Source organism: Histomonas meleagridis, assembly GCF_020186115.1.
Source record: "Histomonas meleagridis strain 2922-C6/04-10x chromosome Unknown contig_104, whole genome shotgun sequence".
Taxonomy (NCBI): domain Eukaryota; phylum Parabasalia; order Tritrichomonadida; family Dientamoebidae; genus Histomonas; species Histomonas meleagridis.
Window position 1 is genome coordinate 265,966 of NW_027150750.1, and position 24,990 is coordinate 290,955.

Genomic DNA, 24,990 nt, shown 5'->3' on the forward strand with positions numbered 1-24,990 from the left:
TTTTTTTTACTACAATAACCTTGGTTACATTGGAAAATGGCATTTTTTGGAAACAACGGGTTCGAAATAAATTGGGTGGTGTCAACAATTCAATTTTTCAATTAATAAAGATACAATTTCATCATTAAATTATGTCCCATAGCTATGGTTTATCAATAAAAAAACATGTTAAATTTATTTAGCTAAAGAACGTTTTTACTAAGAAATTGAGAAATTTATGTTAAGAATTATTTAATGAATTAAAATGTCATTTGCAGCATCCTTTCTTTTTCTCTGTTTCTGCTTCTTTATCATCGCCTCTAATTGACACGCCCCTCTTTGGTGGTGAACCTTTTCCTTTGGTTAGTTTAGTGTTAAAATCGATAATTGACTCCAATAGTTGTTGAAATGCTTCTTGAACATTTGTAGCTTCTGCAGCAGAAGTTTCTATAAAAAGCAACTTTTCTTGCTCTGCGAACTGTATAGCTTCTTGCTGTTTAACAGATCTTGATTCATCAAGATCGCATTTGTTTCCGATAATCATTACTGGAATATGCTCGTCTGCATTATTTCTAAGTTCAGAAAGCCATTTAGGAATGGATTCGAATGAAATTGATGATGTAATATCGTAAAGAATCATTGCACCCTGAGCCCCTTTGTAATAAGAAGATGTGATAGCCCTATAACGTTCTTGTCCAGCAGTATCCCAAATTTGTGCTTTGATTATCTTACCATTAATTTCCAGTGTTTTTGTTGCAAATTCAACACCAATTGTTGTCTTTGAATTTTGATTAAATAAGTTCCGGGCAAACTGTGAAAGCAGATTTGTTTTACCAACACCAGAATCGCCTACAAGTATGATTTTGATTAGCATATCAGGTTCAGGTTCATCTGTGTACGAATTCATTCAATGGTACGTTTTTGACGTTACTTTTTGAATATAATGCCGTTTAAAATACGATGTAACTTTCACATAATTACAGAGAGCGGAATAGCCCTATAGTGGATTGAATGGCCGTATAGTGGATTTGTGATAGCACAGAGAATTCATAGCATCATGTGAACAGTTATGTAGAAAAAGTGGGTTTCCGATAGAAACGATACAATAATTGAGAGGAAAATGTGAATTGATACATTCAATTTCACTATACGGCCAATTGAGTAAAAACGTTATGTTTTGTAAACTTTACATTTGATTTTTTGATAGAATTGATAACAGTTCAATAGAATTATTTTTAAGAATGAAATGACATCTTTCTTACAATGTCAGAGCAAAAAATTTTGCTCTGCAAGCTCCTCTTAGTACAAGTAATAATAATACAAGTTTTATTCCAGATTGGGAAAAGATCTGGAAATGATCAAAATTATTTTTCAAGTTCGCAACCTCAAAATATCACAGTACAAGCTCCTTTTAGCACACATAATAATGATAGAAGTTTTATTCCAGATATTAATAAATGCATCCTTTCTCAACATCCAAATCTTGCCCAATTTGTGAATCCATCTCCTGTTTCTACTAATGTTTCTTCTAATAAGGAGACAGAAAAAAGATAAGAGAAGAGAACGAAAATGTTTGCCCTGCTAAATAGCTTTATAATAAATAATCCTCAGTGTGCAACCGATTTAATACGGGAGTTGATAAATGCATCGACTAACGAATCCATCCTTTCTACGAAACAGGTAATGATTTACATGGAAAAACTTACTGGAAAGACCTTCGCACAAATAAGAGAGAAGCATAAATTATGTGGTGATAAAGTGGTTGGACGAATATTATTGAGAACAGCTTGTGGGAAATATTGGGACGAAAACTTAAAGGGAGGTGGGGAGCCAATCTTTCCTGATTTGGATATGAATAAGTTTATAGATATAGTTCATGAAAGAGAAAATGATATAAATTGTTTGTCAACATGTGAGGCAATGAAAATAGCAACAACTCTCATAAAAAAGAGAGCTGAAAAAGCCAGAAAACTATTGGAAATATGCAACTGCAAAAAAATATTAACGAGAGTGAGAGAAATACATCCTGATGTAACTTAGCTTCAAAAAATGGCTAAAGCAAATAATCTAAATGTGGTTCCTGCTGCTGAATTGGAAACATTAAGAAGAATTGCTTGTGATAAAGTTGCAATAGAAGGCATTTTTTCCAAGCATTCTCACCTACTTAAAAGGGATCCTGCATTAATTTTTAACATGGATGAAACTATGGTTTCATCACAACAGAAATAAAAGGTATTGGTAACTCAAGGCAAAATCCCATTCACAGAATCATCTCCAGTATTTCCACACATCATTGCTTGTATAACGATATCTGCAAGTGGATATGTTATGAAACCATTGTTTATTATAAAGGATAAAAAAACATTAAGTGGGCTTAAAGAAGTCAAAGAACTTGAGCATTTTGCAACATCACCAACAGGTTGGACCAACAAAAAACTATTTACTTACTGGGCATATACATTCTTAGCTGAAATTCAAATTAATAGACTTCAGCTTAAACCAGAACTGAGAAAACAGAGGATTCTATTGCTGGTTGATGGACATAAAAGTAGGGCCAATTATAATGTTGCAAGATTATTTGAGATGTTTGGGATTGATATATTAGTATTTCCTGGGCATACTTCTCATTTATTACAGCCTTTTGATGTTGCTATAGCTTCACCATTGAAGCCAATATATAAGAAAAAGTTATTGCAATATGAGCTAAGTTTATTTGGTGGTACTGATGAAACTCAGAGGGATCTCAAAGCTATAAGAATTATGATGATAAAATGTCTGGTATCTGCATTATCAGAAGCTGCTTCAATTGATAATATTCAAAGCGGGTTTAGAGCCTCAGGATTATATCCATTAAATCCAAAAATCTATTTATCTAGTCAATATGCAATGGACACTTCCCTAAGAACCAAATTTCCTGAATTATATGACAAAATTCAAAATGGAAATTTGGTAAATAATCACCATTTGAATGGAAGCCTGGAAAACTTGAAATTTGTTTATGAAGTAGAGAATAATAGGAGTTTGACGACCATTGAACCAGTTCATTCTATATAAAAAATGAAGTGTGATATCGAATTTTTCTATGCATATACTGAAAAAATGGGGGGAATTTTGACACCTGTTCCGAATCTGATCATAGAAAATACCAATGGAATCAAAAGAATCCACTCGGACGAAAAATATCGCTAAATAAACAATTAGCATAAAATATTTTATTGTTATATATGTTAAAAATGAATATAACATTTTACATAAACAATGTTGGATCTATTTTGTTCAGTTAGACAATTTTGTTGGTTTAAGAAATGATAAAATATAAGCTAATAATTCCATTTTGTAAGAAGGAAGTAAAATTAGTCAAAATATGTTTATAATTTATTTCTAAAATTTACTCTTATAAAGTTCAATATGTTTGATATTTTAGTCAGTGAATTATTAATATTCGACGAGATATTTTTGTTTTTATTTTTTCTATTCAGTTTTGAATAGCATTTTTTTCTATGGTTTACATCAGAAAGATGAAGTGATAATAAATTTGAATAGTTTATATGACTTCATATGACCAAATGGTGATTCAAAAAAACCGTGATGTATTCAAATCCACTATACGGCCAATTCAATGACTACCGGTTCATTCCGCTCTCTGTATATCGGGAAAGTTAGTATTTAAATAATATTTTATCATTAACCGTGGTACGATGGGGGGCTTGCGTAAACGGTCGCTAGACATTAATTGTCACACATAATTAAAAATTATATTAATGCCTATTTGATGTTTAGATATATTTTAATTTGAGTTCATCTTCAATTTGTGAATTATCATATTTAGATATTTATTCCCTAGCTTCTTGTGAAGTTAATTTTATTTTTATTTATCATATATAAACCTTTGTGAGTCCATTACATATTATATTCATCCACAAGTTATCGGTCTTTGCATATTTATAAGTTCTCCAAAAACGTTCGATCTGAACATTTTCTTCAGGGTTAGACGGATGGATACAAATCTGTCTAACATCATATTGTTTTAATCGAGAATAAATGCATTGCCAACGAATTCTCCACCACTATCGATGACTATTGTGTGAGGTACATGATTTGTTCCTGCTATAACAATATCAAGAGCGACCATATCATCTGTTTTATCATCGAGAACTTCGGAATATAAAATTTTTCGGTATCTGTCATCGATAAAATCGATTAAATATTTCTGATGCTCCTTTTTTTTTTTAATATAAAAAGAAAATATAATGCAGATCTGTATGCCAAATTTGATTTACACGAGGAAACAAACCTTGAATCATGAACATTATCTGATTAATATTTTTTCTCGAATAAAAAAGTCCTTCCTCTTCATATATACCTTTTACTGAATTTTGCCTAGTAGTGAAACCATTTTTCAAAAGTACGTCTATCATCCTTTGATAACCAACTTGAAACTTTCTTGTCTGAATGTGTGATTCAGAATCATGTCAACCATTTTCTGATCAACATTTTTTGGATTTCTTTTTTTCCTATATTTTGGATATTCAATATCCAATTTTTGAGGAACTTTTGTAGAATTAGAACACTTAAAACTAAAACAAATGTCCTTACATGATATAAATCCTACCTACTGTTAAGTTTTCGACTCAATGATGATTATTTTGAAAAAAGTTCGAGCTGATTACCAAAATCTTATTATACATTTTTGTGTACAATAACATATTTTTCATTATTCATTAATTACGACGAATTCTGTAGACATTCAACAAGCTGCTCATCTTCAATTTCATTTTCATTTATATTTGCTTCCCTGCAAAATTAGAAGTATGATCGAAATTGATGTTTTTGATATAACTTGCAATTATTTTATTTACCATTTCAAATGAAAATAACTTATAAACTTTCAATTTTTCTTTTTAATTCTTCATTATTCGTTATCTTTGAAAAGCCTCTTGAGTTTTCCAAATTGTACATGTTTTTATTAATGCTTCAATTAAATAATATACAAGTATCCACCTCCGAGTCCCAGAATCAGTAGTTTAAACGTATAGTTTCCCATTTTCCATCTATGGTTTTATTTTTTCGATTTCTTTTGTGATTTCCCATTTATGTGAACTAGTAATACATCAAAAGGCTGAAGCACATGTGTACTGTGACCTAGTAATGTCAGTATATCAATGTCCAATGAAAATAGATGTAGTATTGCATCAGGGAATTTGCGAGATCTGTGGCCATCAACAATAAGCAAAATCCTTTGGTCACATAATGGTGGTGGTAGTGTTTTTCGCCAATTAAACAAATCTACTTCCACATTTATTGCATATTAAAATAGGTTTTCTTATTATCCAACCTGTGCGCGTACTATAAAAACTAGCTTTAGAACAGAAGCAAAGTAAATCTTTGGGAAGTTTCTTCTTGTTTTGAAGGATTAAACGAGGCTTCGAAAATGGAAAATATGTGCCAATTGTAACACAGGCTGTGATATGTTGATCTTTCCCTGGTTTGGAACGAATACCAGAAGAATCTTTTGTCAATACTTGGATGATGTAGTAATTGTGATTTCATCCTTGTCAAACAACATTCTACGATCATAACTATCGATGACACTACGATATGGTGAGATCCAGTTTTCGACCCTTGCACTTGTGCATTGTATTCATCGAATTTCTTCGAGATTCTCGCGCTTAACCATATTAATATTGTGAAATGTAATTATAACTTGCTCCCAATTTTTTTAGATTGACTATTTGTCATTACTCTTCGGACATCCATAAATAAGTTATACATATAACTTGCATAGGTACTGTCCTACAACCGTGGGAAGTTTGAATGGGTAGTATTCAAAAAGTTATGACTCCATTCAATCAAAATGGAGAATTTGAATTGAGTGTAAATTGCATTCAAAGATTGGGTTTCAATTTGTTTTCTGAAGAATTGATATCATTCAATTCCATTATGAATAATTTACAATTTTCGCCATGTTTTTTAAACAAAAATAAAATTTGGCAAAGATGCTGAAACAGATATTATTAAATAGCGAGTTATCGACATTGCATACATTATAGTACCGTCGTGTCGGGTGAAAACGTCGCTTTTGACGCGAAAACGCGTAATAGCAACGACGATTATTTTCAATTGAATCGTAAACGTATATGAAGATTTTCTGTATATTTCTCCATTTTCTGATTAACATTTTTTCGAATAAGTATGTTTTTAAAAATCACTGATTTTTTTCTGATAATTTGAGACGAGTTTGGACAAAAAATTCATGAAATTGCATCGAATTATTTATTTCAAAATTTGATTAAAAAGTGAAAAAATTTACAGTGCCGGCCACAAAAATTCGACCATTGGAAGCTAAAAATTGTCCACTTTTAACCGTCAAAGACAAAACATATGTCAAATTACTCCAACAAAAATTAAGTGCCAAAAAATTAAAACAGTTGATTCATTATATATATTTTTTGATATATAGTACGTCAAATTTTTTTGAATGTGTTGTTTTTATTTACGGTTTTTCCACGTAAGAATTGAATACTCATTCAATAATTCAATACAACTCAATTTTATTGAAAAATATCAACATCTCTTCCCATGAATATAAGATATTTTAATCCAAAAGAACATTATAGATATATATTCTTGAATGTGTAGATTCGATTAATGCTAATGGAATTTTAAAATAAAAATATTTTCTCAAATTAATCTTATTTCATTTTGGAATTAATTTTTTGGAGATTTAACATTAAATTATTTTATTACTTTATATAAGCTATATTATATATTAATTTTATCGATAATCATCAAGTTTGATTTTCAAAGTTAAAAAAAAATTAAAAAAATTGGAATTTTTATCGGTTAGATCGGCGTGCATTCAAAAAAGTACGTATTTGAATAGTTCATTACGAAAAGCGCGTATAAAAGTGTGTATGCATTCCACAGTCCCGGTAAGATCATATTACTAGTTACCTATTATCCAAATTGTTTATTAGTTATTCACAAAAATATATCATTTTTTTTAATTGATGACAGAAGCTGTTACTGTTCCTGAATTAAGTCGATGTCTCTACGTTTTTGGTCTCGAAAATGGACTTAAAGTCCATAGCAAATGCCTAAGTTCTGAATCGCAAAAGTTAGTGCATCTTCAATTGAAGATAATCGCGCTCAAATTGATCCAAATGAAGTGGAAAGATATATTCAAGAGATTGAAGCACTTATTGCTAATCCATCAATTCCTTAGCTTCTAATGAATTTTGATGAGACTGGTTTCAGTAAAAGACCAGAAAAAGGCAAAAGAAAAAATGTATTTATTTGTAAAGTTTGCAATACTTATCCATATTGAAGAGAAAATACTGATTTGCATCATATTTCATTCGTTACAGCTATTACAGCTGCTTGTACATCATTGACACCATTATGTCTTTGAACAAATAATACGTTTGATGAAGATATTCATAATACTTTCTTTTTTAGATGGGGTTCTTATTTTCTTACAAGAAAAGGTTATATGACACAACAATCAATGGTATATTGGGTTAGAAATATTCTAGCACCATATGTGCGCATGATACGATGAACCACAAATGGTCCAAAACATTGTGTTATTATATGTGATGGTTGTTCAACACATTTTGGAGAAGATGTGCAAAAAGAATTTGAAGAAATTGGCGACAATTATTTTAATTAAAATAATATTTATACCACCACATTCCAGCCATATCACACAAATGCTTGATGCTGCATTATTTGCAGTATTAAAAAAAATATTCTGCTACACTAAAAGAACAAAAATTAATTTCAAAATTCACTCAAAAATTAATCAAAATCAAAAAATCATATCAATCAGCGGTTAATGAAAAAATCATACGATCTTCATGGGAAGCAACAGGGTTCAACTTAATGGTGCATAATGGAATTGTGATTGGCTATAATTTTAGCGATGCTTTCAAAAAGTGGGAATACCTATCAATTATGCGTGATTTTTTGAATACCATTGAAAAATTTCCATTCCAATTATTTTTGTGAGAAAATATTCCTTTTCAAATCTGATAAATATGTTACACATTTTTTGTCATGAAATTTTCTGAAGATTCATATATTGTCACTCAATGGGATATTACATTCATCCTTTCCCATTATTTCTAAAATTTTTTAAAATACCATTAAAAATTAGCTCAATATATTAAAGATATTTCAATTTAGAAATAAACTTTTTCACACATACAAGAGGCATCCATTCAACTTAAAAATAAATAAAAATAACGATTTTTACGGAATGAATAATTCAAAATACAATGTTTTATCTCAACTAAAAATATCTTTCAACCTTTTTTATAGATTTTTATTCCCAATATATATAATCTTTCCATTATCCACATAGCTTCTTTATCTTTTACATTTCTTCTCTTTACATAAATTATAATGACAGTTACTACAACAGCAACCACCACAACACCAATAACAACGCCAATAATTAACCATTTTCCATAATTATTTTTATCTTTCTCCATTCCTTCAATCTCAATTCAATTATCAGTTTCGATTATTTTAACATCTCCATTCTTTATTTTTATATTGATATGATTAAACATTATTTTCTTTTCTGTTTCAACAATCAATAATCTTTTATTTATTTCAAGTGAATCGTTGATTAAAACACTTAAATTTATTCTTGAATCTTCTTTTAAATAACCAGTGATTTTAATTGACTTATATGAATTGATCGAATTAATCGAAATATGTAGTTGTGTTTCACCATCATTTAATGAATTTAAACTTACATTTTTTTCTTCATAATAATGAATGACAGCAATACCAATTCCATTTATTATAATTAAACTTAATCCAGTAAGTTCTTGATTATTTATAATCATTTTCTCAGGAATATCAATGAAACCACTTCCATTAATTCGCATTATATCAGAAAAAATCTCTCCAATTGTTGAATGATCGAAATCAAATCCAATATTTATAATTTCGTTCGAATCAAAGTTGATATTTGGAATTTTAACACGAGATATATGATGATTAGCTTTGAAAGTAATGAAACTATTCGGAGTTATTTCAAATGATATTTCTTGTGTATAAACAATCAACAAATGCTTTCCTTCTAATTCAATTTGACTTGAATTACAAACAAATTCAACAATTGAATCATAAGCTTCATCATTTAGGATTGTGATCTTTCGATTAAGATTAGATGAATATATATCAATTCGCATATATCCTATATTTATAAACCTTGATATTGAATCTAAAATAATATCTATATTATCAATCGTAACAATTGCAGATTTATCATCATCAACATTTAATGTATAAAATGGATAATTAATTAAATATTCATAAAATTTGAATATGGATTTGAATGATTGATCAATATTTTGATAAGTTGTTCTATCAACAACTAAGCTTCCTCCATTTTCAACTCGAAAAGTTCCATTTATTTGACTTTCTTTTAATATTTCAAGTTTCCCAATAGTGGGTTAGTATATTAGTATATTAGTATATTGTTTATACGAAATTATATATAAATTAATTGATTTATGTTAATTATAATCATTACTTACTACTAACTCGAACTAATAAATAAATGTTCCTTTTATGCATTATAATTATTTAATATTTTACATATTATGCGTTTAATATTTATATTCTATTATGAATTACAATCAGCCTCAGCAATCTTCATTTCCATTTATCGACAGTACTCTTGCTTATTATCGGCTTTTTACTAACGAAGACGCAGCAATTCAATTAGCAATACAAAATGGTGTTATTTACAATCAAATGACGTGTGAAGAATGCAAAATCAATATGCAGATTTACAGAGATCTATCAAAAGGATTTGGGTATAAATGGATATGCCCACAATGTCATGAAACCAAAAGCATTTTATATGGAAGTATTTTTTATTCAGCAAAAATTCCTCTTTCAAAAATTTTTCATTTATTATATTGTTGGGCATATAAATATTCATGCAAAGATACTGCAAGAGAAGTAGTAGTTAGCAGAAACACTGTAACATATTATTTTACATTATTTCGAAATGCATGTGATGCATATGTTTTATCTTTAGAAGGTCTTATTGCCGGTGGTCCAGGTAAAACTGTTCAAATAGATGAAACTTTAATGTGTCGAAGAAAGTATAATGTTGGACGGGGGTTAAAGCAAGTATGAATCTTTGGGGGAATTTGTGTTGAAGATAGACAATTCTTATGTCTTGATGTGCCAGATCGAACAAGAGAAACATTAGAAGAAGAGATTCGTAATCATATATTACCTGAAACAAAAATAATTTCTGATTGCTGGAAAGCATATGATTTTCTTGATGATGACAATGATTACGAGCATGAAACTGTGAATCATTCATGTAATTTTGTTGATCCTGAAACTAAAGCGCACAAACAAATGATAGAAAGACTTTGGAAGAAACTTAAAAAAATCAATAAAAGGTATGAAGGAATCCCAGAAAACAAAGTCAATGAACATATATCAGAATTTATGTGGAGATGGAATGTTATTCATAATCAAAATCAAATGTTTCGGGCAGCAGTTCAATTAATTGCAGACACAAAGTTTACAAAAGTGATTGATTGCAATGAAGAAAAATAAGAAGAATTGGAATAAGTAAAAATCCATTTCTTTGATTGCCATAATTGATTTTTTATTTTTCGAAAATAGGTAAGATATAAAAATAGTGTTTTATTTAAATTTTTTGTTGTACATTTCGAAATTTTGGATATTTAATTTTTCAATTATCTCTACATTTTCTCTTTATTTGATAACATATCTTGCGAATTTGTTTAAATTTTGTAATATTTAAATTTTTCGTTGAAAATTTCGAAATTTTGAAAATCTAATCTTACAAAAAAATTGTTATGAATCAATCCTATAACATTATAAATCTTCGTATTATATATGCATTTTAGTTTCATTAATTTTATACATTAATTTGATGTGAAGAAAATAATATCAATTATTAAAAATCAAAAAAATTCATAAATATAAATGATTAATAAACTTGATATGGGTTGGAACCTTTAATATAATATTATTAAAATAATTAAAAATGAAATTATTTCAGAATAATGCAAATTGAATAAATATTATATTTTCTAATATTAGCCACATTTCTCGGATTTATAGATGAAGGTAAACATCTATATCAGAAATATCTTTGAATCAAATATCTTAGAATCTTGTCAAATAATTGAAAAATTTTCCGAAAAATGATGTTAATTTAATTATTGAATAATAATTCATTATTCATACAGAAAATTCCGCGTTAAAAGCTTCTAATTCCAAACCTCATTACATTCAAAAAGTGATAATTCAAAAAATGAAAATTTTTTTGTTGAAGTATTTTAAATTATAATATTATTAATCTTTCGGATGCAAAGAATAGTGAAAAGCGATATATAATTTAGAGTGAATGTTAGAATAATTATCGAAACATATATTAAAACTAGCACAGATATGTGACATTTATGTTTCCGAAAAATTAAAACAATTTTATTCAGAAAAAAAAAATCTTATTCAAATTTACCCAAAAACACTGAAATTTCACATATTATCAGATGGAAGTAATAGATATTCTTCATAAGAAATTAATATTCATAAACGATTCCCTGAAGTTGAGTTAGATATTAAAACATATGTTACTAATCCTAGTAAAGAAAAATATTTAATTACTATTGCATCTATTAAATATCTATAAGTTAAAAATTCATTTTTACTTAAAATTGAAGATAATCAAGAATAACGTAAAAAGGAAGAAATTTATATTATCCAAAACTTAAGAAACTTCCGATTATAGTTATTGAAAATGGAGAAACATGAAAACGATTTTCGATCAAATAAATTTAATTCAATTCAAGCACAATTATTTTATTGAACATATCATAATAAAGATATTATTATGTTTGTCGAATAAAACGGGGCATATTATTGTTAGAGAAATAGCTATTTGTAAAGAATTAGGAAGTGATATAACAAAAATTATATATATTTTATCATTTGAAAAAATGTATTGTCATATTCATACGAATTAGTATCTTTTTCTAATATGTAACCAATAACTTCGGATGTTAAACAGTTATGTTTGTGACATTGTTCTTGATTTGCATTGAATAGGTGAGAATCATTTTGTTGATGGTGGTTACTAACCAAATTGCAATTTTGAAATTTACAACAATAAATATATGGTTGTGGAAACCAGTCAAATTAAGTTCAATATTATCAGAATCTGAAAAATGATTAGAATTTTATTCATTTAGAGTATCGATGTAACTTTTTAATTCGTCAATATCGGTGATTTCTTTGAGTTTGTTTATGATTCCATTTAAGGGTTCATCATTGGCATCGATTGGCTGAATGTTAGCATTTAAATGAACTAAAGTATCATCGTCATCGTTTTTGTTTTCGTTTTCTGAATTGATAAGGAATTTGTCGGATAATCAATTAAGTTTTTCGTTTTGTGTATGAATCTCGCTGTTTTCGTTTTCCTCGAAAGAAAATTCAGAAAAATCATTGGAATATTCATAATTTAGAAGATCAGGGTCAGGAATGTCAGGTTTTTTCAGAAAAAGTCATTTATATAGTTGCCCTGTACAGAAATTATAATAATTCATTCAATTTCTGAGTAAAACATTCAAAAAGTGTAAATTGAACAGATTTTCATCCACGTTGAGAGATATTTGGATAGTTTGTTTGGACAATTATCATTCAAATCATTTTTGAGATTTTTTGTACATCGGCTGTACGGAAATTTGACAAAAATCATACAATTTCTGAGTAATATACCTTAATGTAATATACCAATCGAACAACTTGATAAACATTTCTTGAATATTATTTGGTCTAGAACCTCTAACTGTTTGTCTTAAATTGATATGAGTTTGGGAATTATGAAGTCTCATAGCTTGGACTGAACTAACTATTGTTCCACATATTGTACATTCAAAACAATCTATAGGTCTTAATAACTACATAAATTGTAGGTAATGTAATATTTTCTCTAACATAACTCATAATTAGATCCCAAAAAGGACCTGCATCTTTCCGCCATTTGAGGTAGGTTTTATGCTGCTTTTTATAGTGATCATATGCTGATCCTGTTTTGGTTGTAACATAATTACAGTTATTTATTGAACAAATATTTATTTGTTCTAATTTGCTATAAGTATTATTTGTATGATCATATTTGTACCACTCAGTATCTTTTTCTAATAAATATTAAATGATTTTTGATGTTAGAAATTGTGTTTTTGATATTGTTCTTGATGAGTATTGAATAAATGTGAATCAATTTGTTGTAATGGTTGATACCATAATTGCAGCTATGATATTTACAACAATAAATATAAGGTTGTGGGAACCAGTTCCTCAAAATCATAAGTCGAATTAAATTAAGTTCCATTATATCAAAATCTGAATATTTGTCAAAAACTGATTAATTAAGCGTATCAATGTATTCTTTGAGTTGTTTTATATCAGTGATTGTTTTGAGCTTGTTAATAACTTTATTTGAGATATCTTCTGTTCATTGACTTCATCGACTGTCTGAATGTTAACATCAAATTGAATTGGATTTTCATCGTCATCGTCTTCTGGATTTCCAAGAAAATTATCTGTAAATTCTAAAGGTTAATCGTTTTGTGGCTGAATCTCGCTGCTATCCGTCTTATCGAAAAAAAATTTAGAGGAATCATCGGAATAGTCAGAATTTATAAAATCAGGTTCAGGAATTTCCGGTTTTCTAAGAAAAAGTCTTTTGAATAGTCTCACATTTGGAAGGTTTTTGAGATGGTCAAAAGCGATTTTATCAGCGGCGTAGATGATATCTTCTTACAAAACTTGGCCCCGAAGTTTTGGAGATATCGAAGCTCCAAAGGGTGTAGAATGTGCGAGAAGAGTCAACTGGGGTAGATAAAGTCAAAAGATCTTCTGAATCATTAGATGATAAGCGATCTCGTGGGTTTAAAATTCGTAACCCTCCTGACTGAGGACTTCTGTTTCCTTCCTGCGAGTAAGTAGCTGCATTTTCAGGGGAAAAAACAAAAAATGATCCATTTTGCTTTGGATGGGGCTCGAACCCACGACCTCAGGATTATGAGACCTGCGCTCTGCCGATTGAGCTACCAAAGCTTACATTTCTAAAAAATGTGATATAAATATCTGTATATTTTTAGTCATTTTATTTGTTGAACTTTTCCATATGTTAATATTAAAGATCTATATATATTTTTTGTTTTTGTATCAAATTGATTCATTTTCAAAATTTAAAAGAAGAAATAAGGATTATATATTAACAATTTACTTAAAGCGTTTTTGAGTAATTGATTCTTCTTGTTGATTCTCCTCTTCCCATAGTCTATTATGCATTTGTATTATTTTTTCAAGTGAAAGTGAACTTTGATCTTCAAAATTATTATATGTTAAAATTGGTGTTTGAATTTGTTGACTGCCAATACTTTTTCTCTTTGGTGATTCACACTCTGATGTATTTGGTGACAGTAATTTTATTTTTTTCTTGGGTATTATAGGTGAATACTTTTCAGTTTCAGAAGTTTCTGATAATTCAATTTTGCCTTTTTGTTTTAGTTTTTGCTCTAATATCTGTAGGAAAGACTTTGGCGGAATGTAATTGTATGAATCTGTTAAGAGAAATGTTGAATTTCGATAAACATTTTGAAGATTTTCTAAATCTTTTTTAGTTCTTTTAATTTCAAGCTTCTGTTGTTCAATAGTATTATTTTGATTACTTATTTCAATTTCATATGATTTTTGTAAAGAAAGTAATTGAGAATTAATATTTATGTTTTCATTTTCAAAATTTCGTTGTTGCGCTTTTGTTCTTACATTTTCTCCTTCAAGGGCTTGGTTTCGAAGTGTAAGGCTTTTAATTTCTTCTTCTTTTTGAGATAATTGTATTTGATATTGTTGTATAATTTCTTTCATATGTTTTAACTCTTCTTTACTTTTTTCATTTTCTTTTTGGAGTTGCTCAATTGTAGAATTTAACGCGTTTTCTTTTTCCGAAAATATTTGTTTTTGCCTCTGAATTAATTGGGTTTGTTGCTTGACTTTATTCTTGTATAACATGGTTCGTGAAATCTTGGTTGAAAGCGCTGTGTTGGTGGTTTGTAATTCAACAATTCGAGATAATAATTCTTCATATTGTTGGTTTGCAGCTGATGCATCTTTCTGTAATTCAATGATTCTTTTACCTTTGGAATGTAACTCGTTTTCAAGGAATAAAATTCTTTCTTTTAAAGAACTTTCATTTGAGATGCTTTCTTTCATTGCCGCCAAAATATAGGCCGTTAAGAAGTGGCGCGTTAATGAACAGTCGTTTTAATAATACCAAAAAACTTCAATACCCTTCCAAGGGCTTATGAAAATTGATCTCGAATTCGAGAAATGATTCTATAATTTTGACGCAATGTTGTCAATTTATGGTAGTTTTAATAAAAAATGACAATAAGATGAATATTCGTGCAAGTTTAAGGTAAGAAAAAATCATAACATGAATTTTGAGATATATATTTTTTATTTTCCAAAAATTCAGTAGCAGTTCACAAAATAGTGTATAGTTATTGTTATCATTATTATATGTTAAAATGCTAGTGACTTACAAATTTTAATGCAATATCGTATAATTAACGATCAAAATGATTTAATAATGAAACACAAATCAAAATAGAATTTTTAAAAATTCCACAGACAAATCGTGCTCATTATTTAATAAATTACAATGCATCAACATATGTTAATATAAATGTCGATTTATTAACAACTCTTAGACAAACAATCACCTTTTCTATATTTCATATCACATGTCACATAAAACTCGACATGTCAAATTCAGGAGCTTTCTTTTCCAAAGCCCAAATTGGACATCAGAAATCAATCAAAAATCTGTATGATTATAAAGCAGTTTGCAGAATTAGATATATTCAGGAATAACAAAAAATTGTGCAGAGGGAAATCTTGAAATGCTTGGTTTAATGAAAGTGTAATTAAAAAAATAATTATTTCTGGCTCAGAGAGTTATCTATATAAATATATAGAGTATTTTTTGAGATTTTAAACCTTCCGGGGTGGGCCCCTAGGCCCCTCGGGATTGGTCACGACCGCATTATATACCTACCAAAACCTAATAATGACTACACAAAATATAAAAAAAATATCAATGCTCGAATGTGTTATAATGAAACTTTCAAGAGGTTACCTTAGAATTTCGAAAATTGCACAAGCAACAGGAATTCCAGATCACGATACTGGCGAGATGAGTAAAATAATAATTTTTCCTGGAGGCCATAGAATTTCGATCATGGATTTGTACACACACACACACGCACACACACACAGAACATCTACAGGCCCATCTTACGGCTTCGCCTCAGGGCCCTTAGATGTTTTCGTTATAAGATAATCCGTTAAATAGGATATATTTAATAGAGAATTAATATCTTACAAATGGTATATCTATACAAGAGAGTGTAATGTTAACAAATATTACTTTTAAATCAAAATCTTTTAATAGGCCTCGTAGAGGCCGTTAATAAACTGTTTATTGTTATATAATATACTATTAACACATGTAATGTGTAATGTAATGTAAAAATAAACTGCTATAGAGAGTGAATTTATAATGGAGTTCATAATAGTATTTACTTCTATATTACCGTTAACAGTTAAATCATTATTGAATTTCGTATGACTGTGTGAGCTTGGTGTCCAAATTTCTGGTTTGTTAATAATATCATTATAATCTGGTTTATTAATGCGTAAATTATCTACGTTGTAATCAATATAATATTTTTTCAGATTTGGAACAGAAATATCATTCGATTCCGATATACTTCTTAATACTTTATTTTCTTCTTGATATGAAGAAGTTTTTTGCCAGAAATTATTTGATATATCTATATTATCAAAGATTAAGTAATCGAAAGTATGAGTATGATTCGTAAAATAAGAGTTATCAACATTTATATCATTAATAGAATTTACCTTCATATTACCATTAACTTCTAGATCTTGATTAATGTTGATATATATTTTATATATGTCTTCTTCCTCTTCATTAGTTTCAACATAACTTTGATTATAAGTAATTCCTGTTGATTTATTGTTGATATTTAATATATCATTACTAATTATTGATAATTCATAGCAATCAATACGATTTATATAATTACATTCTATATCACCATTAACTTTTAAATTTTGATTAATATTAGTATATATTTCATAAATATCTTCTTCTTCGTTTTCATTCACATTTTTTTTAATAAATCCTTGTTGTGGATAATATTATTTAATTTATCATTTATATCAGTTAAATTTTCATTAGTTAAATATTAATCATGAGTATGATTTATTAGAGAAATATTATCAGTATCAATACCATTAATAGCAACACATTCTATATTTTCAAATTTTGATCAATATTGATATATATTTCATAAATGTCTTCTTCTTCTTCGTTTTCATTTACATTAGTTTCTGATAAATCTTTATTATAAATAGTAATTCCTGTATAATTATTCAAATCAGAACTTATTAATTAGTTATCGTGAGTATGATTAATAAAACGCTTATATATTTGACAATCTACTAATAACATACCTAATTCATTGTTGCGCTAACATTCTGAAACATCTTAATAATAATACTACAAATTTATAAAGATTACATTCATTTCAGGAAATAAGTTTATTAGATAATTATATCTATTATAAATGTTATCGATATCAGTATCATCCGGACCTTCTAAATTTTTCCAAATTTTATCCATTGATATATAATATTCGTCAAATACTACAGATCTTAAAGTTGGAATTGGAATATATTATTTTGCTCCAGTAATAACATTTTTTAATCTGCTAATTAGAGACATAGCCCAACTACTATTTTTAATACTATTATATACTTTACTAGCTAACTCTGCAAACTCTGCTATTGACATAGCATAAGAAAATCCATATAATATATATTCCAGCCAATTCTTTTTAACACCCTCCCCGTCTTCCCCAGAAACTACTGTCAAAAGTTCTTGTATGTTTTAATCATCTATAATCATTTGTTAAATAGTATTCTGAAGTCAATACTCCGTCTACATTAACGATACCATAAGTATGTCCACTATCTTCTAACATGATATTATTATCATTAAGAAAGTTGATTAATATATTATTTTCGATAATACCATCTTCCGTAGTATAATCATTGGTAGATATATTAACACCATTATCAAATAATATGACATCTCCAATAGTTAATATTCCTTCTTTTATGATAGCTATATTCTCCTACTTCCATAACACCATCTGTTTTAACAGTAGCAATACATTGGTATATTTATTGTAGCATTAGATCCTCCACCAAAACTATTAGAAATATAATATCCATTTATTTTTATACCAGTCAGATTACCGTTAACAATTAAATTGTTATCAATGATATTATGAGTATGATTTATTAATAAATATCTTCCATCATGAGTATGATTTTTTATAGCATAATTTTCAGTAGAATAATCATTGATAGTATTTACTAACAAATCAGATATTCTAACACTATTATTTTTCCTGATCGATTTTAATAGATTCTTTATATAAGTTCAATACTAATCATTTGATATAGATAATAATTATTCATTATATGAGATCCTGTAATAATATTACTTACTAAAATATCGTTCATTAGAACAAGACCTTTGATACTGGAATCTAGATAATTAATTATTAAATGATTTCTTCCGTAAGTAAATATAAATGATTTATCTACACTATTAATCGTTAATGAACAAATGCCATCAGAAAGAGTATCAGAAGTCTTACTATAATTGGAATATACTACACTATTTTCATTCATTAAAGATTTCAGTATAGTTTCAATTCTATTAGATTCAATCATATTTTATTTCAATTAAAATGAGAACTGAAAAGCAACTTACTACTCATGCATCATAACTATCTATAGAAGAAAATTATACTAATTCAGATATTGAAGAATATGAAAGAGATTTAACGTATGTATATCAAAACAATGGTTATACGTTTCGTTATCCACAACATTGGTTGGAATCTTCTAGTTATAATAAAGTAGTTGGAATAAGACGTTTAGAGATCATTCCTACTTCACATATAATTGCATTCAAATGTAATGTAAAACATGGTGATGAAGAACGAAAAGAAACTATAGTCAATATATAAATAATAAGTCATAATAATTAATTATAAATAATTACATATTCAATCAATTCTTATAATGCTGCGTCTAATGATAATAATTATACATTTGATTACTATTATAAAATAACAGGAGAACTTACAATCGATTGTGATTTAGAATACAGATTTGTTAATCCCACTGATAACTTATTTGATTCCAACATAAATGATTTTTTTAATATTCTTATATCAAGATCCTAACGATGCAGATATACTTAATAACTTATCTTCTAGTAAATCTTATAGTAGTGTTTCAGATAGAGAGTATTTAGAATTCCATGCATCATTCAGTAATAGTATAAGACAATTCATTGGTATCAAAAGTGATTTTTATGGATAACCTACCGTTATTAATAACGCTCTTTCTGACGCATCTACTTTTAATATAAAATTTACTTCTGATGGAAAGAATCCTATATATCTCATTCATTGTAAATTTATTATTCAAAGTATTCATATTTAATTAGAGAAAAACAGTTGTGTTGTGATATGTTGTGTTTTGATAAGTAGTTTCAATAAATAGAATTCCTGATATATTTTTATATCAAATACGAAACACATTAATACGAATGTATGAATTAGGAAATTCTGAATATAAGAAATTATAGTATATGCGATACTTATTAGCATATTGAAATATTTTCGATAAATATTCTATTTTTATCGAGATATAAGCATTAGAAAAAAATTGTCTTATTTTTCATAATGAATATTATGAATCGAAAGAACATAATGGAAAACATATAACAGTATATTTTGTTTATTTAAATATTTCGTTTATAAGTATGTTTTTTAGTGTTTTGTTTCGCATATTTTTTAAACAGTATTCAAATTCAATGGGTATTCAATGATTTCTGAGTGTTGTTTTCTCTGTCTTAAAATTAAGTGCTCAAATTCTGATTTAATTAAATAGACTGATTAAATGAAATTATATAAAAGATCAAGACATTTCAATATCAATGTAATCATTTGTGTTCAAACAGTAAAATCGATATCAAAAAATTCGAAAAAAACATTAAGTGATATTGTTTTATTTCCTGGTATCTCTAGAATTGATTTTTATGAATTGATTAAAGAATCTCCAGCAAGTTGTCATAATGTAGATGAATTATGGCAGAAGTATTCTAGAATCAAAAGTCAACACAGTAGATTTAATATTTAATATCCAAGCAAGAAAAATAACTATTACGTTATATAATATGATTTAATAAGTCTTTGGTCATCAAATATTTGAAAAAAATCAATATCTTCTTTACATTCATTCATTTTATTTTATGATGATAAGATCTATATTTCTCATAGATCTTTGGGACTAAATTATATACTTCAAAAACGACTCCATCAATTTTTTTACTGATTGCTTCTCCTGTATTTTTTTTTATGCTAGCAATAAATGTTCTGAATGAACTACTATTAAAACCATTTTCTACGACAAATTCTTTATATAATGTGTATGATCTAGGTGCTGTTATATCTTTAATACGATCATAATATTCTTTTATGAATATTTCATATGATGACATAGATGCTTTTTTAATTTTCTATTTTGCCTCAGTATTTGGTATTATTCTTAAGTTAACTTTTTTAGTATTCATTATCATAAAGTGTGTAAATAAGTTCTGATGAAATTCTAATGTAGGAGTATTATATATATATTTAAGTAATATTTGGAATCTCTATTATATTTTTCTCAGAAGCACTTAATACTAAATATCTTTTATCTCCGGAATCTATTTTAATAGGAATATTATTATTAGATACCATTATAAAATTAGCGTGAAACATTAATAGATGATTTGATTTATTTAATGATTGATTGTTAGTATATTACTTTATAATGATAACTTTATACCTATATGATGCCTATATTATAATTATTACTTCCTTATCATATTTCTTCTTTATCATGATCACTTCTTTATCATATTTACTTCTTTATTATGATGTTTCGTTGTAATACAAGTAATACATTAAGAACTTCATTATAAATTCACTCTCTATAGCAGTTTATTTTTACATTACATTACACATTACATGTGTTAATAGTATATTATATAACAATAAACAGTTTATTAACGGCCTCTACGAGGCCTATTAAAAGATTTTGATTTAAAAGTAATATTTGTTAACATTACACTCTCTTGTATAGATATACCATTTGTAAGATATTAATTCTCTATTAAATATATCCTATTTAACGGATTATCTTATAACGAAAACATCTAAGGGCCCTGAGGCGAAGCCGTAAGATGGGCCTGTAGATGTTCTGTGTGTGTGTGTGTGTTTTGTTCCTTTTTTATAGCATTTGGAATAATTTTTTTATAAATTTAGTGGATTTATATCATCGAATCTAAATATAAAATAGCTCGCATGTTATGACGAGAATATAATATAAAATTATTAATTTGTATTTTATGATAATATTAGATTATTTTTTGACAATTCAATTATAGGCTTCAACGAATCCATGGTTTTTCATTTTTTGTATTACATTGAAATAAATGATTAGTATATGAGAAAGTGTATCAAAAAATTGTTTCATATATATTACAAATATATATTATTGTATATTTCAAATAAGAAAGCATTATATTTTTGATATCATTATAGATTTTGGAATAATATTGAATCGAAACCTAACAAATGAGAAGCTCCTTTAAAATGTGATCGCAAAAATTTTGTGTGACATAGGGATACCCAAACAAACGTCAAGTGAAGAATTGTCTAGTACAGGGCAAACAGAATTGGGCAAAAAATTCATTATAATAGCCACAATAATATACACTTTTCAAAGATACAGAAGACTTTATATATGAGTTCATTTCGAAGTAGTATTTAAATCCTTGAATAACATCATAATAGCAAAAAGTTCATAATGTTGCTATCAATGAGCACTGGTCGTTACAAGCTCATGCAACATTCAGAAGTGGAAGTGTGCTTTACATATAATGGATGGACAACAATCTAAATGTGATGCTTGATTATCTTCTCTGGCTCCATAAAAATTTGATGGACTCCCTTTGTTTCACATATTGAATGTGTATTAAGCACACACGACAGAACAGCTGTTCAGGAGCTTTCTAATCAGGTAATGAGCTTCTCTATGTTCCTGTTGAAGGAAATTCTCTCTCAAGTGGTTTCTTCAACCACTTCTAGAAGAATTTTTGGGGAGATCAAAGCCAAGTCAAGACACCAACTGAGTACTGTTGTTCAAACACAAAAAAATTTCATGCAATAATACATTAAATCGATCGAACTTCTTAATGTTTGTGGATATTTTACAATTAGAATTTAAAATGTAACAATATGTCATCTTGATGACATCGATATTCAATAAAGTTTTTGTGAAATATGTTATAATTAGCGCTAAATTCATATTATAATATGCTGGAAATAATGAGATTAATCATATAAATATCTTAGATAGATGACTCAGTTGTCTCCTGAAACCATTCGTTATGCCATAATATTATTATATAGTTGAAGAAGAAAAATTTTAATTTTCTAATATATCCATAAAAAATTCATTTTTTTCCATGATAACATGACGGAGTTAGCACAATTTTGAAAAGTACGATCAAAGCGGTTAGTCCAGGCTTAAAGTGAACGTTATCATCACATTATAAAGGGTAAGGTTGTTGTTAACGGTCTGTATAAGTTGCACAACTGTTTTACCTAAGCCTTACTACTGCTGCTCTTCAGTGTCGTTGTGGTAAGTTGTGATTTTGTGCTTTATCTCTCGTCACTAATGAATGACTTGATCACACACCAAGTTCCAGATAATAGTTATACTATATTGACAACATATAGAAAAACACTGAAACCAATGCGTCAATTAGTGAAGACTTTTACTGCTTTCTCGAGAGTTATTCAAACAATTTTTTTTGTTTTCACAATGAATCTTTATGGAATAATATTGAGAAAAATATAATTATCTTTAAAGTTGACTAACAATGGCTTTCTGATTTTCAAAGAATAAAATCTTCGATAACACATATCATATTATATCATTTTAAAAAAATTAATGTAAAAAATATATATAGAATGACATTTTATTAATGAATTTATATATAATATATAATATATAGATAAATATGTATATATTTTTATATTTATATAATTATATAAATTTATAAATTTTTAATTTGTAAAATCGAAATCACCGAAATTAAAATAATATATCATATTTTCAGGAAATAATTTTTCTATTGTTTCATCATATTTAAATGAATTATTTTTAATATTTTGATTATTATTAATTATATTATTACCATTCATAATATTATTATTAATATTTTGATTATTATTAATTATATTATTAATATTATTATTTGAATTATTTAAATTATCTGGACTTTTAATTAATGTTGATATTGAAGAATTTGATGAAGAAACAGAAATAGGAGCAGAACTAGGATTTGCTGAATTTAAAATATTTTGATGAATTATAGGTGAACAATGTGATGTTTGTTTCTTATTTTCTTCAATATTAATTTCACGTACTATACTTTTAATATAATCTTTAATTTGTGACCAATGCATACAAAACCATGCTCTAGCACCAGTTTTTGTTCTCCAAGCTGCTCTATCTGTATGAAGATTAAATTTTTCACACGTCATTCTTTGAATTTTTCGTATTGTATTCATCTTTTGTGTACATTTAGAAATTGAAAATGCATCAATAACTTCTGGTAAAAATTTTCCATATAAAAATAATCTTTCTTTAACTAACATTTTTTCTCGTTCTCCACCTGACATATATGGTTGATGAATTTCATGTTTATCTCTATGTTCTCGTGTATATTTTATAATTTTCGTTGTTATTTCATCTGTATTTTCATGTTCTTTTAAATCTAATTGTTGTATGTTTTCATTGGTTGAATCGTCTTGATCTAATGAATTAGCAAAGTCGAACATTTTGGAAATGAATTGCGTTTAATAATATTTTTTCAATATTTTAATAAATTCATGAATTCAATGATTCTTATATTTTTTTTCTATTTTTGACAAATGTTGAAAATATTAAATTTTATGCTTTTAAATTTTAAAAATTTGTCTTCATAAAATGCTTGCAATAAAATGGCGTAAATTTTACGATCATTAGTAACGAAATTACATTTTATTTATTAAATAATATCAAATTTTCACATGATTATTCATTTCTATATTTTTTTATTGAGTCATTTTAAAAGCAAAACATTCAGATAATATATTTATTAGAATTTCTATAAGTACTAAAATATTTTTATTATTAATACACTTTTCATATTAAATCAGATCAACAATAATTTTGAGCTATTAAAACCAATTAATTTTAACGAATAATTACTTCATATTATATATGATCAATTTATTTAATGATTTAATTTTTTGCCCGTAATATTACGTTTGAATATATTATTCTATTGATTCGAATTTTCTTTCATTATTCTGAATAGTTCACATTACCAGGATCTAACTTATTACATAATTTTAATTATTTTTTATCATCTTGATCATGTTTAATTATTTTATCATATTTAACATATCTCATCATGACATTTGAGTTGTAAGGAAGTAGATCTACTCTTGTATAGGCAAATTGTCATTCGTATCATAATATACAATGATTAAGCATTTACATGGAAATCACAATAAAGACACGACCCCAACCAATTTGAAAAAAATATGCTAGCATTATCAAATAATAAAAATCTTTCACTAGTGATTTAATCATGTTTAGTAACAATGACGAATTTTAATAATATTACGTAAAAATGATTTTTATTGTGATTTTAATCCT

General features: G+C 27.2%; 1 protein-coding gene across 1 annotated transcript; it reads right to left on the bottom strand.

Annotated features, from left to right (window-relative positions):
• Positions 1 to 247: 247 nt before the first annotated feature.
• Positions 248 to 886, bottom strand: GO595_000551 (ras-related protein Rab-11A; the record flags this gene model as incomplete). The annotated part of the gene is made up of 1 exon (XM_067918754.1): positions 248 to 886. One exon carries the CDS (start codon positions 884 to 886, stop codon positions 248 to 250), a length of 639 nt encoding a protein of 212 aa, XP_067779331.1.
• Positions 887 to 24,990: the final 24,104 nt, after the last annotated feature.